Below are 16,341 nucleotides of genomic sequence, written 5' to 3'. Positions count from 1 at the left end.
ACCCCTTCAAACCACCCATCAAATGGCCTCAGCGGTCTGTAACACCTGGCTGCACAAAGCAATTATTTCCCCAGATGAGATGAGCATGCATGCCTGCCTGGCACCAACAGAATCTTTCCCTCTGATGGGGCAACTAATTAATGCCAGGGCTATGTTAATTAGGTTTGCCCATTAGTTCTGAGAAAGAAAGAACAGGGTAATGCTGACGGAGGTGAGGCCAGCCGCGCTACAATCTTAAATTGTTCCTGGCTTTCTCTTTGAATATTTGCTCCTTTCTCTCTTTAGAGTTTTGGTTCCTTTTCCTCTGTGCCTGCCCTTATCCTGCCAGTTATCTGAAGTGACTGTAGCAGCGGGACTTAGATCAATTGCCAGAATAAATGTATTGTGTGTGTGTGTGTGTGTTTCTGCTAAGCTACAGGGTCTACAGTCGCACCACCTTGTAAAAGGGTATGATTGCTGTGATATGGTGTGTGTGTGCGTGCACTCGCACATGCACATGCACATAAAAGAGAGAGAGATGAGAGCCACGGTGGGCCAGTAGGCCAGACAGAATTTTCTGCATGAGCAGACATAGTGTTTGTCAGAAACAGGGCCATCTCGTACTCCCTCTCTGGTTGGTGGTGTGTAGCACTTGATGGATTTTTCATTAACGGTTTGATCCCTTCCATTGCAGCGAGGACAGAGTGATCGAGCATTACAAGAAGCTGAAGGGGCTGAGCAGAGGACAAGCCATTGTGCAGTAAGTTGTGGCATAAATAATTATTATTATTATAATAATCTACTTTATTCATCTATCACCTTTCAAGCACAGACTGATTGACATTGGTAAAATCACAATATATAAAATTATCATAATTTATAATCTCACATATTTCATACTTTTTCTGTGCCACTTTTGTAGAGATCGAATGTAATTGTGTTCTTTAAGTACTTCTCTATGGCAGTTTCATGCATGTAACAGTGGAATTCAGGAGGGAAGAGCCACCGGCTAAATAGCTTGTTGCGCATTTTAGAGCTTGTCTTCTTTCTCACAAATTCACTACTTCACTTTTATCATCTAAATCGGGGATTTGTTGTGTTCCCGGTTCAACTTTTCTGGTTTGTGTGGAGGTGTAGCAATCATAACGCCGGGATCTGTAATAATGACAACGGATGTTGCTAAATTCACCAGAACAATCCCACGGTGGAATTACGGTTTCGGCTCAACCCTGTGTAACACCACAGTTGTAACAGAGAACATAACACCAGCAACCACAGCAACAGAAGTTTTTCTGTTTGAGAGGTAGATAACTAATCCAGTGTAGTCCCTGTCTGTTAATGATATAAAGATACCATTGACCACTCCTTATTAAGACCTGAGGCCGATTCTACAAATGCCTTCTAAATCAGTAGTTGTGCCAAGGACCCCCAAAATGATATTGTATATGGCCGCGGACCCCCATCTGAAAACGTTTTGTGCCAGGGACCCCCCAGAAAATATTTGTGTTAAACAATTCAAAATTATTCAAAAATGTTCAAACACTTTCAAGATTTTTCAAAAATGTGCCCTGTGAGCTTTTATATCTGCTATTTTTGAGAAACACTGTTTTAAATCCTAAAACTTATGTTGCTGTATAGCTAAAATCTAAAATGACACAGATGCCGGTTTTAATTAAGTTAAGTCACATCTAAGAGCACCAAGATTCCAACATTCATCAGTGTGTTTAACATTAAGTCATTTCTCAACTTTTAGAAGAGCAGTTTCTGTTATATGGAGCTGCTGCAAACCCTATGAAAACTTTCGTTTTCCAGGCCCATAATAGCCATTTTCTCACGGAAAGAAAGACTGACACCCGTTTCACTAGTGTGTGTGTGTGTGTGTGTGTGTGTGTGTGTGTGTGTGTGTGTGTGTGTGTGTGTGTGTGTGTGTGTGTGTGTGTGTGTGTGTGTGTGTGTGTGTGTGTGTGTGTGTGTGAGAGAGAGAGAGAGAGTAATGCTTGCTATGTAATCTTTATATCTTAAAATTAATAGGCCGACACACATGAGAGCAGGTTGAGAAAAAAACGTTTTTGCACGATTGCATGCGTGTAGTCTGCACACCTTGTCCGGCCCGTGTGAAGATGCATTTGACTTAATCCAGCCTGTGACCTCAAATGTTTGACACTGCTACTATATGCGTGGTTGACCAGGGTCCCCAGGGCTCTACCTGTATATGTGGTCCACTAGCATTTCCCAAGTCTACATCAAATCTCTTAGCCAAAAATAGCAGATCTACATGCCACTTTGTGAGCTTATACTATTTTCGCAGAATGTTCGCCCCCAATATAGGGATACTGGCTGGAGTTCATTTATACTGTCCTGCCCTATGGTGGTCGTCGTCGTACGTGTCGGACGTGCCGGTCCCCATGCTAGAATGCGTCATTAATTAGGAACGGCTGCCAGCTAGGGGGGGGGGTGGGGGGTGACAGACCTCCACTGTGTGTTTTACCCAGGAACTGCAGCTCAAAGCAAACCCAGGTCATTTACGGACAAATGATTTGTGCCCTTGAATTGATCAATGGACTCCCTCCTCCTGTCACAGCCCTGAAAGAAATCGATTGGCCTTCCACTGAAAACGACCGTGGCTTGTGAATGGCTATGGCTTAAATCCCACTCTGTCCCGCAGTACAACGGCCACTGGTTGACAGTGATTAAGTGTAAGTGGTGGAATTACTGTTAACCTGTTCCTATCTCTTCTTCAAAGGTATCTTGCCCTAGTACAGTCCCTGCCGACATATGGAGTCCATTATTACCCAGTGAAGGTAAGACCAGCACCCTGCGAACACATACAGTAGCTTCAGTGGAATGTTCTTCCATCAGCACACTGTCTTCTCCACATTCTTCTGTTAACTGACAGTGGTTCTCAACCCTGGGGTCGCGACCCCCATAGGGGACGCCAAATAATTTGGAGGGGGGGGGGGGGGGGCGTTAGATAAAAAAATATATCAATAACGTTCATAATTTTCTGTTTTCTTGGTTAATATTTCAGTAGAAGCACAATAAAATAGAAGCAAAATCAAGAATGAGTTAGTAGGCAAACATTTTCAGAGGAGGAGAGAGAGTGAGGAAGTTGTGTATGTGTGTGGGGCTAGCTGTAACCTACTGCCTAGTCCTAGCAAGCTAGCTGGCTCTGTACTCCGCCTCCTTGCGCCTCCACGACTTGGTGAAACTGCTCTCAACAGCCCTGGGAGTCTGGGACCAGCCCTGGGATGGTAGATGGAACGGTGGATAGATCTTCCTCTTACAGTAAGATCCATGTAAAAGGACCACACAACTGACAAGTATCGCGACTGTGACCGCAAGTGAGAAACCCAAAGTGGGTATAACGTTGAGGCACAGCTGTTTACAATGCAATGCAAACACCAGCAGGAGTTTGGATTCTGGTTCTGACACATTTAGGCTTAACGCCAGTGAACATGAAGCGGTATCCAAATGACACTGTAGCTTTTTCGACATAAGGAGGAATGTGGGAGGCTATTGCAGCTGAGGGAAGATGCGCACTTCCTCTTGTACGCACCTCTGTTTAATTTATTTTTACATTAAAGCACTTAACAAAATGTTTTTGTTTTGATATTTTATTTAGCCTATTATTAATTATAGCAGTGTGTGTGCACGCACGTGGTCGGTAAATGTGCGCACGCCACATGCACGCGCATTTGTTCAGTGCATGTATATTGTTAGATCGTTGAGTCGTGAAGGACGGGGGTCGTGTGACTTGGGCAAGTCTATTTTGGGGGTCGCCAGCCAAACGGTTGAGAACCACTGAGTTAACACCATCTTCTCCATATTCTCTTCTCTTCCGTCAACACACTGTCTTGTCCTCTTGTCTACATTGATCTAAGGACTAATTTCACAACTTTCTCATTAGATGCAAACCTTTTCCTCCATACAACAGGGATTTTATTTATATACACTTTTTATGTATATGTATTTTTGGTTAGATTTACACAAATTAGAATTAAAACAAGGTGCAGTCTCACAGACACAATTTGTACAAGTGAGGGAAAAATACAAATGGCTTTAATTTTCTAAATATGCTTAGTTTGCCGAAACTGAAGTTGTTTCCTTACTCCTCTGATCCACATCAACTTGACTTTTCCTACCTAAACTCATTAAATCAGGGTTTCTGAAGAGATCAAACAGTGGTGTTAAAATGACTCTGTCTGCAGAGTTTTTAAGGCTCCTTTTAACTGCATTTGATCCCTCCTTGCATCGCTATTGCTAAAAGCCTAATGGGGTAATTGCGTTGGTCCTTTCTTTTCAAACTCCTACCAATAATCCTCCCTCTAATGAGCGGTGTTCTGTGTGTCCTTTTCACACAGGATAAACAGGGCATACCGTGGTGGCTGGGAGTTGGCTACAAAGGCATCGGCCAGTACGATTTACAGGACAAGCTGAAACCAAGAAAGGTAGGCTGGTTATCAACACCAGGCCAGAACAGCGGGGGGGCGGGATTCTGTGATGCTGTTAAGTCTGTCTGTGAGCAGCTAATCTGGGCACCGTTGGGGACCAATGGATGTGAAACTTGCACACTACCAGTAGGCCAAGGAAGAACTTCTACCCCAAACTCTGCCTCATTTATCAGAGATGTTGCATCTTATTCAAAACACACTTTTTACCACTAATCCTACAGATTTTGTCCAAAACTCGCACAAATGTGATCATGACTTCAAATCGAGTAGATCGGCTATTTTTGGCGTATAGTATATAGTATATATATATAAGAGATTTGGTGTATAGTGGAAAGAAAGAAGGTATAGGTATAGATTCATGGGGGGTTTAAGACATTTGTTGGAAAAAAACAGCAGTGTTTGTGAAATTGTATGTGTTTTCTTTTTGTACATGAATAATGGTGCTTTGTATTGATTGAACCCTCTATCTGCTATTGTTGCAACCCCATAGCCTGGGATCCAGACTGCTTTGCTACGTTCGGCCGATTTTGTTTCTCACTCGCTATACAGTCTCCGTGCACAAACGACTCGTGGCTTCTGATTGGTCTGTGGGGGGGGGGGGGCGGGACCAGTGTTGTCCAATGTAAAACTCGAGTCACTTCCTGACTCGAGTTTTGCCTACGTCATTAAAATACGACTCAAATAGGAGGCTGGCCAGACTGATAAGAGAAGTGAGAGAAAAAAATCATCCGAACGTAATGAATCAGGCAGGATCCCAGGCTAGCAAACCCTCCCATCACCCGATTCCTCCCACTTGTTGATCCCACCAAATTGCAAATAATTGAAGCAAAAAAAGCCTATTTTCCCATCGACAGTTATGAGGAAATGAAAAAAGGGAGATAACTGTAGAAGGGAGTGGAGGAGGGAAATATTGGTTTGACTGGGGTGGAATGAAGGTTACAGTGATAAGAGCATGTACAGTAAAATCAGACAGTGGGATAACAACATGGGGATGAATAGCCTTGAGGATTATAAAACACCTGACAAAACACAGCTTTGGAATGAAAAAAAAACCCACATGCCTATCAACTTGCCTGCGTCTGCCCTCCCCTTTTTATTCGTGAGATATAATTTAGTTAACTTTTTGTAGAAACCCAAACACATGTTTCCCCCAGACCCTTTCATTACTGCCCTCGTACCTGTTCTGTGTGGCAGCAGCCTGTTGACATAGTCGGGTATGCTGTTAACATTGAATACCAAGGCATTAATGGGCATGGCCCACTTATTAAACCCACCACAGCGCCTCTCTCTAAAACCCTCCCAGTGGAAGGTGTAATTATGGCACTCTGTGGGGAGCAGCAGTGCGCTGGGGCTGGCACTCTGCCAGCATGGGCTGGGTGGGTGGGGTCGGAGTTGGTGTTGGAAGGTAGGGGTTAAAGATTGTGGGTGGGGGGGGTTGTTTAGCAAACTGAACTAAACTGTCTTCCCCATCCCCAACACCTTTGCACAAGCAGGGGGCACTCACAGCATTTTTTTTTCAAAGTACACAACTTCTGTTTCTCTTTCTGTAATGGGGACCTCTGTGATCTGGCAAATATCGATATGGCTTCCTTTCCTAGCTGGCAGGCATTGCATTCAGTCGCCCCCCCCCCCCACCCCAATTCAGCCCGTACTCATGCAGTGCTTGTTATGCAAAGCTGGCTGTCATTGTTCATAGAGGGCCCACAATGATCAACCAATACAACACATTTACCTTGGTAGGGGGCTTTGGGGCGGGGGTGGAATTGGACCGCAGCAGTTGTGCAGTGACCCATCTTGGGGTGTCAGGAATGTATAGATAAGTTTCGCCCTGGAGTTTCGGTGACATTCAGAAACCCACTACAGGGGTTGACATTAAGTAAAATTTGTCACCGGAACATTTTACTTTTAATTCGGCAAAAAACAGTCAAACATTGACCCTCATATTGAACAAACCGATCTGATACAATGGTCATTTATTTAAAAACTTAATTAAAGATTTGGAGCAGAGGTTCTGCCTTGGCCGACGGGAAGTGTGTGTGCAAAGTTTCACGCCGATCGGCCTTCGGCCTGGCAGAGACAATTATATTATGTTACTTTTTCAATATTTTAACTGCCCAAAGCAGCCACAGGTCAGTGTTCCATAGCCTTGCACTACGATAGTTTAACCTCATTATCTTCACTGTATCATGTCAGTGTCTTCACCACTTAATGAATGGGCTGAAGCTCAACAGATCCCCCTCCCCTGTTGTGTTTTAAGAGAAGTTGGCACTTCTCGAAGTCTGAATACTTTCATTTTGTTTATGTACAGCATTATCTACAGCATCAGTAAGATCCTAATAATTTATCTGAGATTGTAACAATTGACTCAAATTCAAATGGACCATTTACGGGGTCATTTTTACACTGTCAGAAATCAAATAACAAGTGGAAGTAGGCAGGGACAAGAGAGGAGAGATGAGCTGTCACAGGGGCACAGAATCATGTGATCGTCCAATCAATCACACAAGGAACCAGACACAGAAAGATACCGATGTCATGTTGAGATTTATTTATTCTCTTTTGAGCAATAGCATGACACCTTGGGTCGTGTCTGGCTACCTTGCACCCTCTCCCAGCGGGTAATGGGACACTCTCTACCCGCCACATTCTGGTGCACATATGATGACCCAGCAGACTCAAAATAAATCTTCAGTTTATTATGGATGACATACTTAAAGCTTAGAGCTAATAGGAATTTCCCCACAACTGATCTTCTTGCCAACTAACTTAAAAACAATGTTTACCGTCCATCATATTTGACGTACAGTCAGTGTGTGTTGAAACAAAAGCATATTATCCATGTGACTTGTTGTTGTCTTCTAACGCTACAGCAATGTTTGGAGCTTAGTGTGGAAATGTACAGAGCTGCCAGCTACTTCAAGTTGACTGTGTGACGTGGTGCGAGCAGGGTGGGGTTGGCATATCCTGTACAGGCGTGTGTGAGTCAGGACCTTTGACGCATATTTATGTACAGATGATTTTGCAGCGTCTTAGCCCGCCGGGGGTCCTTTGGGCTGTGGGATGGGTCCAGATCTTGAACATTTGGAGCCCATCTGAAACCACAGGCATTTTTGGCACACTTCCACCCGCCTCTAATGAGGAGTTCCAACCAAACTGAGGGATATGAATGCACTGAAGATAGGGAAATTCTGTATAATTGCCCAAACATCATGTGACCATTTCAGCTACTGTTTTTTCTTTCTTTCAGGGATAGTTTGATGAAAAGGAAGAGTTCTATTTGAATTTGTCTTTTGTTGTTGTTTTGTTTTAGTTTTTACCGGTGTGTTTTAATGACCCAGTTTTTAACCTGTATGGAGGCGATTAGCTTGTTGGTAGCTTGTGTGCAGGGCTGCATGGTTCCTTGTTTTTCCATGTATACTGACAGGAAGTAAATGTGACTTGAGATGTCTGAGGTGTGTCTCGTATTTGACATATTTCGGCACTAGTTCATCGGTGTGCATAGTTGCCTGCTCTCCAAAGGTTTCATGCGTATTGACACACAAGTGTGGAGTTTCACCTCTAGGTCTAATGACCCAGTTGAGTGTGATTTGCCCGTTATCTGTCATTAGAACGTAAATGGTGCTAAATAATAGCGTCCCCGGGGTGTGAATTGGCATGGGGTGTTACCCCCACAAAGGGATGGGTTTGTGGGATGCGGGGAGCTGGTTCCCCTTTGTTTACTAATTACCATGCTCTTCGTTTCACTGGCAGACTGGATATGATTGATTAGGATCACAGTGTTGGCCGGTCTGGAAGCTAGTGTCTTGGAAAAAAAGATTTAAAAGCCTGGGGGGCGCCAGGATAGATGAGTTTGACGTTTACTGTTTGCTCTCCACTGGAATATTAAAGGTTATTGGATTCACATTAAGTTCTTACTGTGCCGTGCCAAAAATGACAAGTATCCATTTTAACCACTTAAACCCTATATATTTTATTTACCGTTGTGAGCTTGTAGATCTGCTAATATTGCCAACTGTTCGCCACAGAGTGTTCATCTATTATGACATACCCAGAATAGGGGCGCTAGGATTACTGTAGTTTGTGATTTAAATAATGAATGGAGTCCTAAAAGCTAATGGCTTCAATTCTGACAAAACTACTAAAACCCAACTGTGTCGTCTGTTTTAAATATTATAGTAATCAGTTAGTTCTGTTAACTTGCTACCCCTTATATTATAAACAGCTTTTAGAAGGGCAGTGACAGATTCTTCCTCAGATAGGGCCTGGTAACACGGCTAATGAAAGTATTGTTTCGTCTTCGCATGGAGGTGAAGGGGGCCCTGCTATTAATGATTAGACCAAAGTCGTATATTACTAACATGTTTGCCTTGGGGCTGCGGTGGGAGTGTAGCATTGACTGGACTCAATAAACAACAGGGATTTGTGTGGTATTTACAATATGAAAAGCGGAGGCGTGTTCCCCAGAAGGAACGGGAAGATTCACAGTAAAAAGCTTGTTGTTCCCCCCCTCTGATCTGAGGCTGAAGGGGCGCAGAGAAAATATAGGTGAAATGGTCTCAAAACAGGAAGGAAGACCAGGACCTATGTAGGTAATAATACTATACTCTCTGTGTGTGTGTGTGTGTGTGTGTGTGTGTGTGTGTAACCTGTTCATCTGGTTTGACTGAAAAGGAAGTAAGAAGTAGGATAGAGGGCAAAGGAATGAGAGAGGGCCTGGTAGCGCGCATGTGTGATAATCAATCTGTGTGTGTCTGTGAGTGGGAGAGGTGAGTGTGCTAAAGAGAATTCATGTGACTACAGGGCGGACCTCGTTCTGTGCAGAACAGTGCAAAGCATAGTAAAAGCTGCCTGCCAGTGCAGTGTGTGTGTGTGTGTGTGAGGTGTATGTCACAAGGAGGAGGGGCGTTAAAAGGGGGCGGGGTCAGCTCAGCTGAAACTCTTGCAACACCTACATGGCTTTCCTGAGATCAGACAAGAGAGAGTATTGTTCGAGGAAGCTCTAGCCCTGTGGGAAACTCAAACTAGAGGATTCAATACAAAACCTAGAGAATTCACTAGGGACCGAAACAAAACTCACCCCCCCGGTAAGCCCCACCATTTTGTACACTTATTATTATTATACCTGACAAGGATACTGGAGATAATTTTATAAATGTATTTATTATTATTATTATTATTATAAAAAATCGTATCATAGTCTGGCATTTGTTCCCTTCTTGCCTGGTGTAGTCAGATACAGGACACTGTTGTGATGTGTGTCCACAGTTACTTTTAGATATATAGGGTATGTTCTACAAACGTGTTTCGCCATGTACTGTAGAATCAAGGATGTGGCAAGTTTTGATAACATGTTCAAATGATATATGTAATAGTGCGTTTATTAGTGAAACCGTAGGTTTACCCTGAACAATATAAGCGAAACCATTTGAAAGTTCTATTTTCAAGCAAACTGCTCTAAACAGCCAGAGCCAGCACTGGCTCCCTGGAGCAGATGTTTCACCCTGACTCAGAAAACTCCTTGTCCTGTTTTCAGTGCTCTTGCTCCAGGGCACAGTGAAATGAGAAGCTTGCCAGGCAGGACTTTACTCTTTGCTGTTGCAGCAGCATCATAATTGATCCTCTGTTAGACTGATCTTACACCTGACTGCCCAGTCGACTGCACATAGCAGGGTCCACAGCTAGTTTGGTTATTGTGATGTCCGTGTCCATGTTGTGTGTTGTACCGTGCAAATGATGCAACTTGTAAGTTGAACTTAGGCAGACTGCTGTGTTGGATGCCCTCTGTTACAGATGTTGGTTTGAGATTCACCTGGTATCCTAGATTATTTGAAGCACTACAATGTTCTTTTTGCTCTCTACATATGTGACTGTATTTACTCTGTCGCTTGTTTAGAGTTCTTCATGTTACTCTTATTTGCACTTGTAAGTCGCTCTGCTAAATGCATAAATTGTGAATTGTTATATGGGGAAACACGTGTGCCGTGCGGGAAACCATCTCTGAATAACTGGATATATGAATCAATGAATGTTTGTTTTGCATCTGTGACTATCAAACCCCATTTCCAAAGAGGTCCATATGCAAATTGATTGTGGCTGGTTGCATCCTGGTTTCTTATGTACTCAATGATGTGTCCTCACTGTCCTGTTCCCCAATGTGTTCCTCTCTCTACAGTTGTTTCACTGGAAGCAGTTGGAAAATTTGTATTTCCGTGAGAAGAAATTCGCAGTGGAAGTGAACGACCCACAAAGGTCAGAGAACGCAAACCACTTAATTTAACTAACTACTCTCCTAATAGGCTGGCCCCTGCTCACTTTCTATTTTAGCCACTGCTTTCTAGCTATAGCCTAGATGTCCTTATCATACACCTTGGCCTGCTTGAAAGGCGTCTGCAGCCTGCGGTCCATGTAGAGTACCATGTTTAATAGCTGTAACTCGTCTTCCCGCTGTTAAGAGCACCACTGCAGCATTCCAAGGGCTTCTTTACACTGTTCACACAGGTTTTATATGGTGCTACCAGCCACCTCTAAGCTGTAATTACGGTCCACTGATCCAAAGACGCCTTTTACGCTGCTTCCCCCTTCCTCATCAATGTATTGTGTTACAGAAGCAGCCACTTGTATAATTTGGTTGATGATTTAATTATAGAGTGGTTTCCTAATTCCTTCTTCATGGCTTTTAAATATTTCATGTCGTTTTTTAAATCGCAGTATTTCCCGAGTTGTTGTGTTATGAAGGTATTAACTTGTTTTTGTTGTTGCTGGAATTGCTCCATGCTGCAGCACAAATAATACCCTGCAGAGGCACAAATAACACATTGCAGTGGCTTTATTTGGATGTTTGTTTGTATGTTTCTCAGTAGGACAGTGACCAAGCGTACTTTCGGGCAGTCGGGGCAGGTCATCCACACATGGTATGCCAGCCACACTCTGATTAAAACCATCTGGGTGATGGCAATCAGTCAGCACCAGTTCTACCTGGACAGAAAGCAGAGCAAAGTGAGTGCTCCTCTCCTCTCCTCTCTCTGCTCCTCTCCTCTCCGCTCCTTGCCTTGCCTCCTTGCCTTGCCCTGGGTCTAATGATCTGTTCTTATCAAAGCTCCCCAGACAATATCTTTCCGTTCTATCTACATTTATAGTACATTTTGCTCATCCCTGGGGATGGCTTTATGCATTTGCCAACATGGCTAGACCTCTGCTCAGCTATGTCCTTGTGATTCGTTCATCAGCAAGTTCCAGAAATTGGGTTCTAAATCATTTTCCAAGAAAATTGTCCGCAACTTAGTGTCAGAATGCTGTGAAGGTATTGTATTTATGTTACATATTTGCAGAGCATCAGGGCCATTATAGGCTATGAGTGGTGTCTGTGTGATGATGAGTGAATGTGTGGGGGGCTGCAGTCGAATGAGGATATTCAGCCTGTTTTTCTCAGAGGCAGATGGTGTGTCAGTGTTCATCCAGGAATAGTGCCGGGCCTGATTGATGAGACAGCGCTCCGCTTGGATTCCCGAGCATGCAAATGTAGCCGCCGCTATCGCACTGCAGTGCACCATCATTAAGATGAAATACTGACAAATTCATCTCCCTGTCCCTCTCCTGCTTGCCCCCACTTACCTTCTTCTTCCTAGCAGTCAAAGATTACAACAACCAGGAGTTCAGGAGACATCGCCATGGACCTCACAGAAATTGCCGCACCGCGGATCAGTAAACTGTCCAGCATCAACAGCAGAGACCAAATCATCATGGCCAGCAACGGGAGCCTCATCTCAGCTGGTGTGTGAAGAGTTAACAATCCATCTCCTAACAGCTACTGTTCTGTTCTGCTTCACATCGCACTGATGTGAGCGATGATTTATTGCTTTAATTCGTTGTTAATAAGATCCACGGCTCTTGCAGGTTCTGCCGAGTCTGAGGTCAGCGAGGAGCAGAAGAAAGAGAAGATTGCTGAGCTGAAGAAGAAAGAGCAGGATCTTCAAGGTACCCTGTCTCAGAAACTGGGGGAGTTGAAGAAGATTTGCATGAGAGAAGCGGTGAGTGTCTGTACTGGACCATCCACTGTTAATACACGTTAATAATGAATGTGTGTCCAATTGTCATTTTCTCATTCCAATTCGTCTTTGTCTCATGTCCAGGAGCTCACAGGCCGCTTGCCCAAAGAGTACCCCCTGGCTACAGGGGAAAAAGCCCCCCATGTCCGACGCCGCATGGGTACAGCCTTCAAGTTGGATGATCTTTTCCCATATGATGCGGTTAGTATGACTACTGCAAATGTATCCATCATCTAACTTAGTAGCATATTTACTTAGTAGGATATTTCCTGTTAAGGTTATCAGTTCATTTACATTTGTTACCTTTTCGGGGGGAAATGTATGTGTCAGCTGAGCATGAGTTTTAGACTACATTTATACCCTGATGCAAGGCAGACCTGAAACAAGTTATCCTACTATAGATGCGCACAATCTCTGTCTGTGTGTCTGTAGTTCACGTATCTTGAAAACTGTCAGAGAACCGTTACTTTACATATCCAAGTCAATCATATTAGGTATAAACTCAAAATGCAGTTGCTAGTTGTCCCTCTGAAACGGCTGTTCAAAATACTTTCATGGCCCAGCTACCAAGGGCGCCGATACCGTGGGTGCCTCGGGGCTAAAGCACCCACTGTGGGTGAGGAGCACCCACTGGGTGCTGGTCAATTTTTTTTATTTTTTTTTATCAGATCGCCACTGAATAAACCGAAATAAAGTTACAAAAAAAAACAAAAGTAAACTATCCGCCTTCGCGCGTACGGGGGATACGTACGGGGGATACGTACGGGGGATACATGCATGCACACGCGCTGCGCGTGCATGCATGTGCGCCAGGTTGGGCACCCGCTAGAGCTTATAAATATCGGCGCCCCTGCCAGCCAATGCTTACATTGCTGGGAAATTCCCCATTAATTGATGTTTGTTCTGTACCTTTTCCTTCAGGACCCCCACCTGAGGAACCTGGAGAGCCGCTTCGCCCTGCAGCAGAAGATTGTGGAAGCAGCCATGAAGCTCGCTGGCGAGGGTGACCTGGGCAAGACGGTCAAGAAGAAGAGGAGGAGCAACTGCCTGGACGCCATGAGGAAGCTGCAGGAGATGGAGACGGAGATCAACGCCTACAGGATCAAGAAGGGAAGGAAACCTACGCAGAGAGCCTCGCTGATCATAGCAGGTACACCAGGTGTCTTATCAGTACACAAACATCACAGACAGACACCAAGATAACATGGTTTATGCTGCACTGAGCATATAAAAGGAATCAAAGCCTGATTCCCCTGCAGCACTTTGTCTGTGCCGGGTTGAAAGTCAAAAGCAGAACACCTCATGACTTTGATTGTTATCTGGTGGAAATTGATTAAACGCATGGTGTCCTTTTTTTTGTTAGAAAAAGTACAAGGAAACATCAGTAGTCATCTCTGAACACCTTTCTCTCTCATGTTCTTAGATGACATAAACCCTGCAGAGCTCAGCTCGCTGTCTGACAGCCTCAACCTGGAGGATGGTGAGTGCCGTTGAGATCAATGTGTTTTCAAATACGTGTCTCCTCCTGTCACATAAACCTGTACTATACATCTCGGGATATTAACCGCATTTTCTATCCCCTCAGACGATGAGCTCGGTTCCCAGCGGCTTCGTTCACGATCGATCCAGTACTCCCCCAGGCCCCACCACGCAGACACGCTGGACATCCATTACCATCAAGACAGACGAGCCTCTGCCAATGACCAGCTCTCAGACAGCAGGTAAGACATCAGCAGCTGCGGGCACAACGGGACGTGTCTTCTTATACCATAGCAAACGTGAAGACGTGTTTTTGTTTTTCTTGGGGCCCTGAGAGCAGCTAGTATGGACCTGCAGATTAGAACCAGGGAAACATTCTTGCTGGTCTCCACCTCCTCCTTCGTTCTCTCTCTCTCTCCTTTCTCCTGCCTCCCTGCCAGCCTTTCCCTTATCAGCCCAAACGCGCCCAGGCTTTAAAAATAGACAGGAGGGGAGCATGTCACTGCCTGCTAAGGAGCAGACAACAATCCCAAGCAGAGTGGAGGAGGAGGGGAAACAGGAAAGTGGTTCTGGAAACTCTGGAGAGTTTAAATGGCATCTGCTGGATGACTACTAAATGATATGGATGATGTGTTGCCCAGAGAGGAGAGCCAGTATTCAGTCATTCGTACTCATTTCATTCAGACACTGTTGCCGTAATGATATTTGTTTGCTGGTCCATGAAAAGAAAGATCAATGAGCTGTGAAATGACAATCATCCAGGTGAAAGTGATAAGTGAAAATGCTATGATGTTGGATTGATGTTATTTTATTAGTTTATTTGTTCTTTGTGTTTTGTTTTGAGAGCGAGCAAGGACAAACAAGGGGGGGGTGTTTATCTTGATGAAGAGCACTTCCCTGGAAGAAGCAGCTTTTGAAAGCATTGTTCTTATCTGATCTAATTTAATCTCTTCCAGATTGAATTACGGTCAAGTCCAGGAATCACTGCACTACAATCACCGCGACGCCTTGTCAAGTCACGGCAGCCCATACACGCCGTCCTCTAGACAGCCCCGGGACACACGCAGCATGCCCCCCACCCCCCTCCTCACCCGCAACGCCTACAGCAGCAGCCAGCTCAGGTACAGAATGATGTTCCAGATCGACCCCTCCTTGCATGCCCATCCACACATACATGCTTTGATAAGTGAACATCTCAGCCTCATCACCTGCACCTGTGAACCAATTAGTGAGCCAGCATGCTGTTCAAAAAACAGCCCTGTGTGTCACTGACACATGCAAATTAACACAGCTAAACGCTGACGAGTTCTCATTGTTATAAGAGTTTTGGATTTTGGTAGTGTGACAATATATGATACCATAATAACACCCTCTCCTTCAGGTCGGAGGACGGACCGCAGCATTTCCGACAGAGAAGCGGCAGCCTGGAGTCCCAGTCTCAGTTCGTGACGGAGAGTGAGCCTCCGGCTCCGCCCTTCGCCATGTCTCCAGCACGACGTAGCAACAGCACAGAGGTGCTGGACGACGGCTCCTCCTACACAAGCCAGTCCAGCGTTGAGTACAACGCCCCAGGCAACCACAACGCTTATCGGCGGAGGGTCCGTGGCCGCCACAGGAAGGACGTCTACGCCAACGCGGGCAGCATGCCCAACCTCGCCCAGCCGGACACTCATTGCTACAACACCTACCAGCCACGGCCACGGCCCACCACCACGGCCTACTACGTGACGGGCTATCCTGGCTACGTGGAGCCTGAGCCAACGTACACCAATGGAGCCTACACCTACGACAACGAGATGGAGGGACACTACAGCGTCAACCCGTCCTACCACCCGACCACAGCCGCCTATCGTGGGCAGGACACGTACAGCCGCTACGGCAACGACGAGCTGGACAGCATGTCGCAGAACCCGTATGCTACGTTGCGGCCGCCCAGGAACCGGCAGGCGCCCCGCAGCAATGAGCAAGTGACCAAGAACATCCAGAAGGCTTTGGTGGCCGAGCATTTGAGAGGCTGGTACTCGCGCAACACGGTACCAAAGCAGCCCGCGTACGACTATGAATATGACAGAGGCTCCCAGCAGAGCCTTGGCTATCAGACCATGCCTGCAGCTTACAGCCACAACAGTAGGAGCATGGCCTACTCATCAGGTCAGCTCACCGTTCCTTTACACCCCGTAGAAGTTAGAGGCAATTGTTTTGTCCTGATTATGGACTCTTTGCACAGACGTGTTGTAGCAGGGTAAACACAGCTGCAGCTTTACTGTAGGTATACCAGTTAACAAGCATTGACAATACTGTGTGGACTACTGTTGGTGCATGCTAACTGGTCCACCTACATCAGACAGTCCAGTCTTATTAGCTACAGCTGTGTCGTTTACCCTGCT

At 45.2% G+C, this 16,341-nt stretch overlaps 1 protein-coding gene across 6 annotated transcripts in view; it reads left to right on the top strand.

Moving 5' to 3' along the window:
- frmd4ba (FERM domain containing 4Ba) overlaps positions 1 to 16,341 on the top strand; it is a gene marked incomplete at its 5' end in the record, with an annotated part of 50,784 nt that overhangs the window by 30,138 nt on the left and 4,305 nt on the right. For 4 of the 6 annotated variants that reach the window (XM_080424482.1, XM_080424480.1, XM_080424481.1 and 1 more), the window contains 13 exons: positions 674 to 739; positions 2,723 to 2,780; positions 4,341 to 4,427; positions 10,603 to 10,679; positions 11,288 to 11,426; positions 12,056 to 12,200; positions 12,324 to 12,457; positions 12,560 to 12,676; positions 13,397 to 13,625; positions 13,899 to 13,955; positions 14,061 to 14,196; positions 14,911 to 15,075; positions 15,336 to 16,105. In XM_080424482.1, coding sequence (XP_080280608.1) covers positions 674 to 739; positions 2,723 to 2,780; positions 4,341 to 4,427; positions 10,603 to 10,679; positions 11,288 to 11,426; positions 12,056 to 12,200; positions 12,324 to 12,457; positions 12,560 to 12,676; positions 13,397 to 13,625; positions 13,899 to 13,955; positions 14,061 to 14,196; positions 14,911 to 15,075; positions 15,336 to 16,105 — 2,180 coding nt within the window. The remainder of the gene's footprint in view (positions 1 to 673; positions 740 to 2,722; positions 2,781 to 4,340; positions 4,428 to 10,602; positions 10,680 to 11,287; positions 11,427 to 12,055; positions 12,201 to 12,323; positions 12,458 to 12,559; positions 12,677 to 13,396; positions 13,626 to 13,898; positions 13,956 to 14,060; positions 14,197 to 14,910; positions 15,076 to 15,335; positions 16,106 to 16,341) is intronic. The other 2 variants (XM_080424479.1, XM_080424478.1) reach the window with 2 other exon arrangements.

This window comes from Gymnoscopelus braueri (genome assembly GCF_963280865.1).
Source record: "Gymnoscopelus braueri genome assembly, chromosome: 3".
Classification (NCBI taxonomy): domain Eukaryota; kingdom Metazoa; phylum Chordata; class Actinopteri; order Myctophiformes; family Myctophidae; genus Gymnoscopelus; species Gymnoscopelus braueri.
This window is presented reverse-complemented; position numbering and strand designations above follow the sequence as displayed.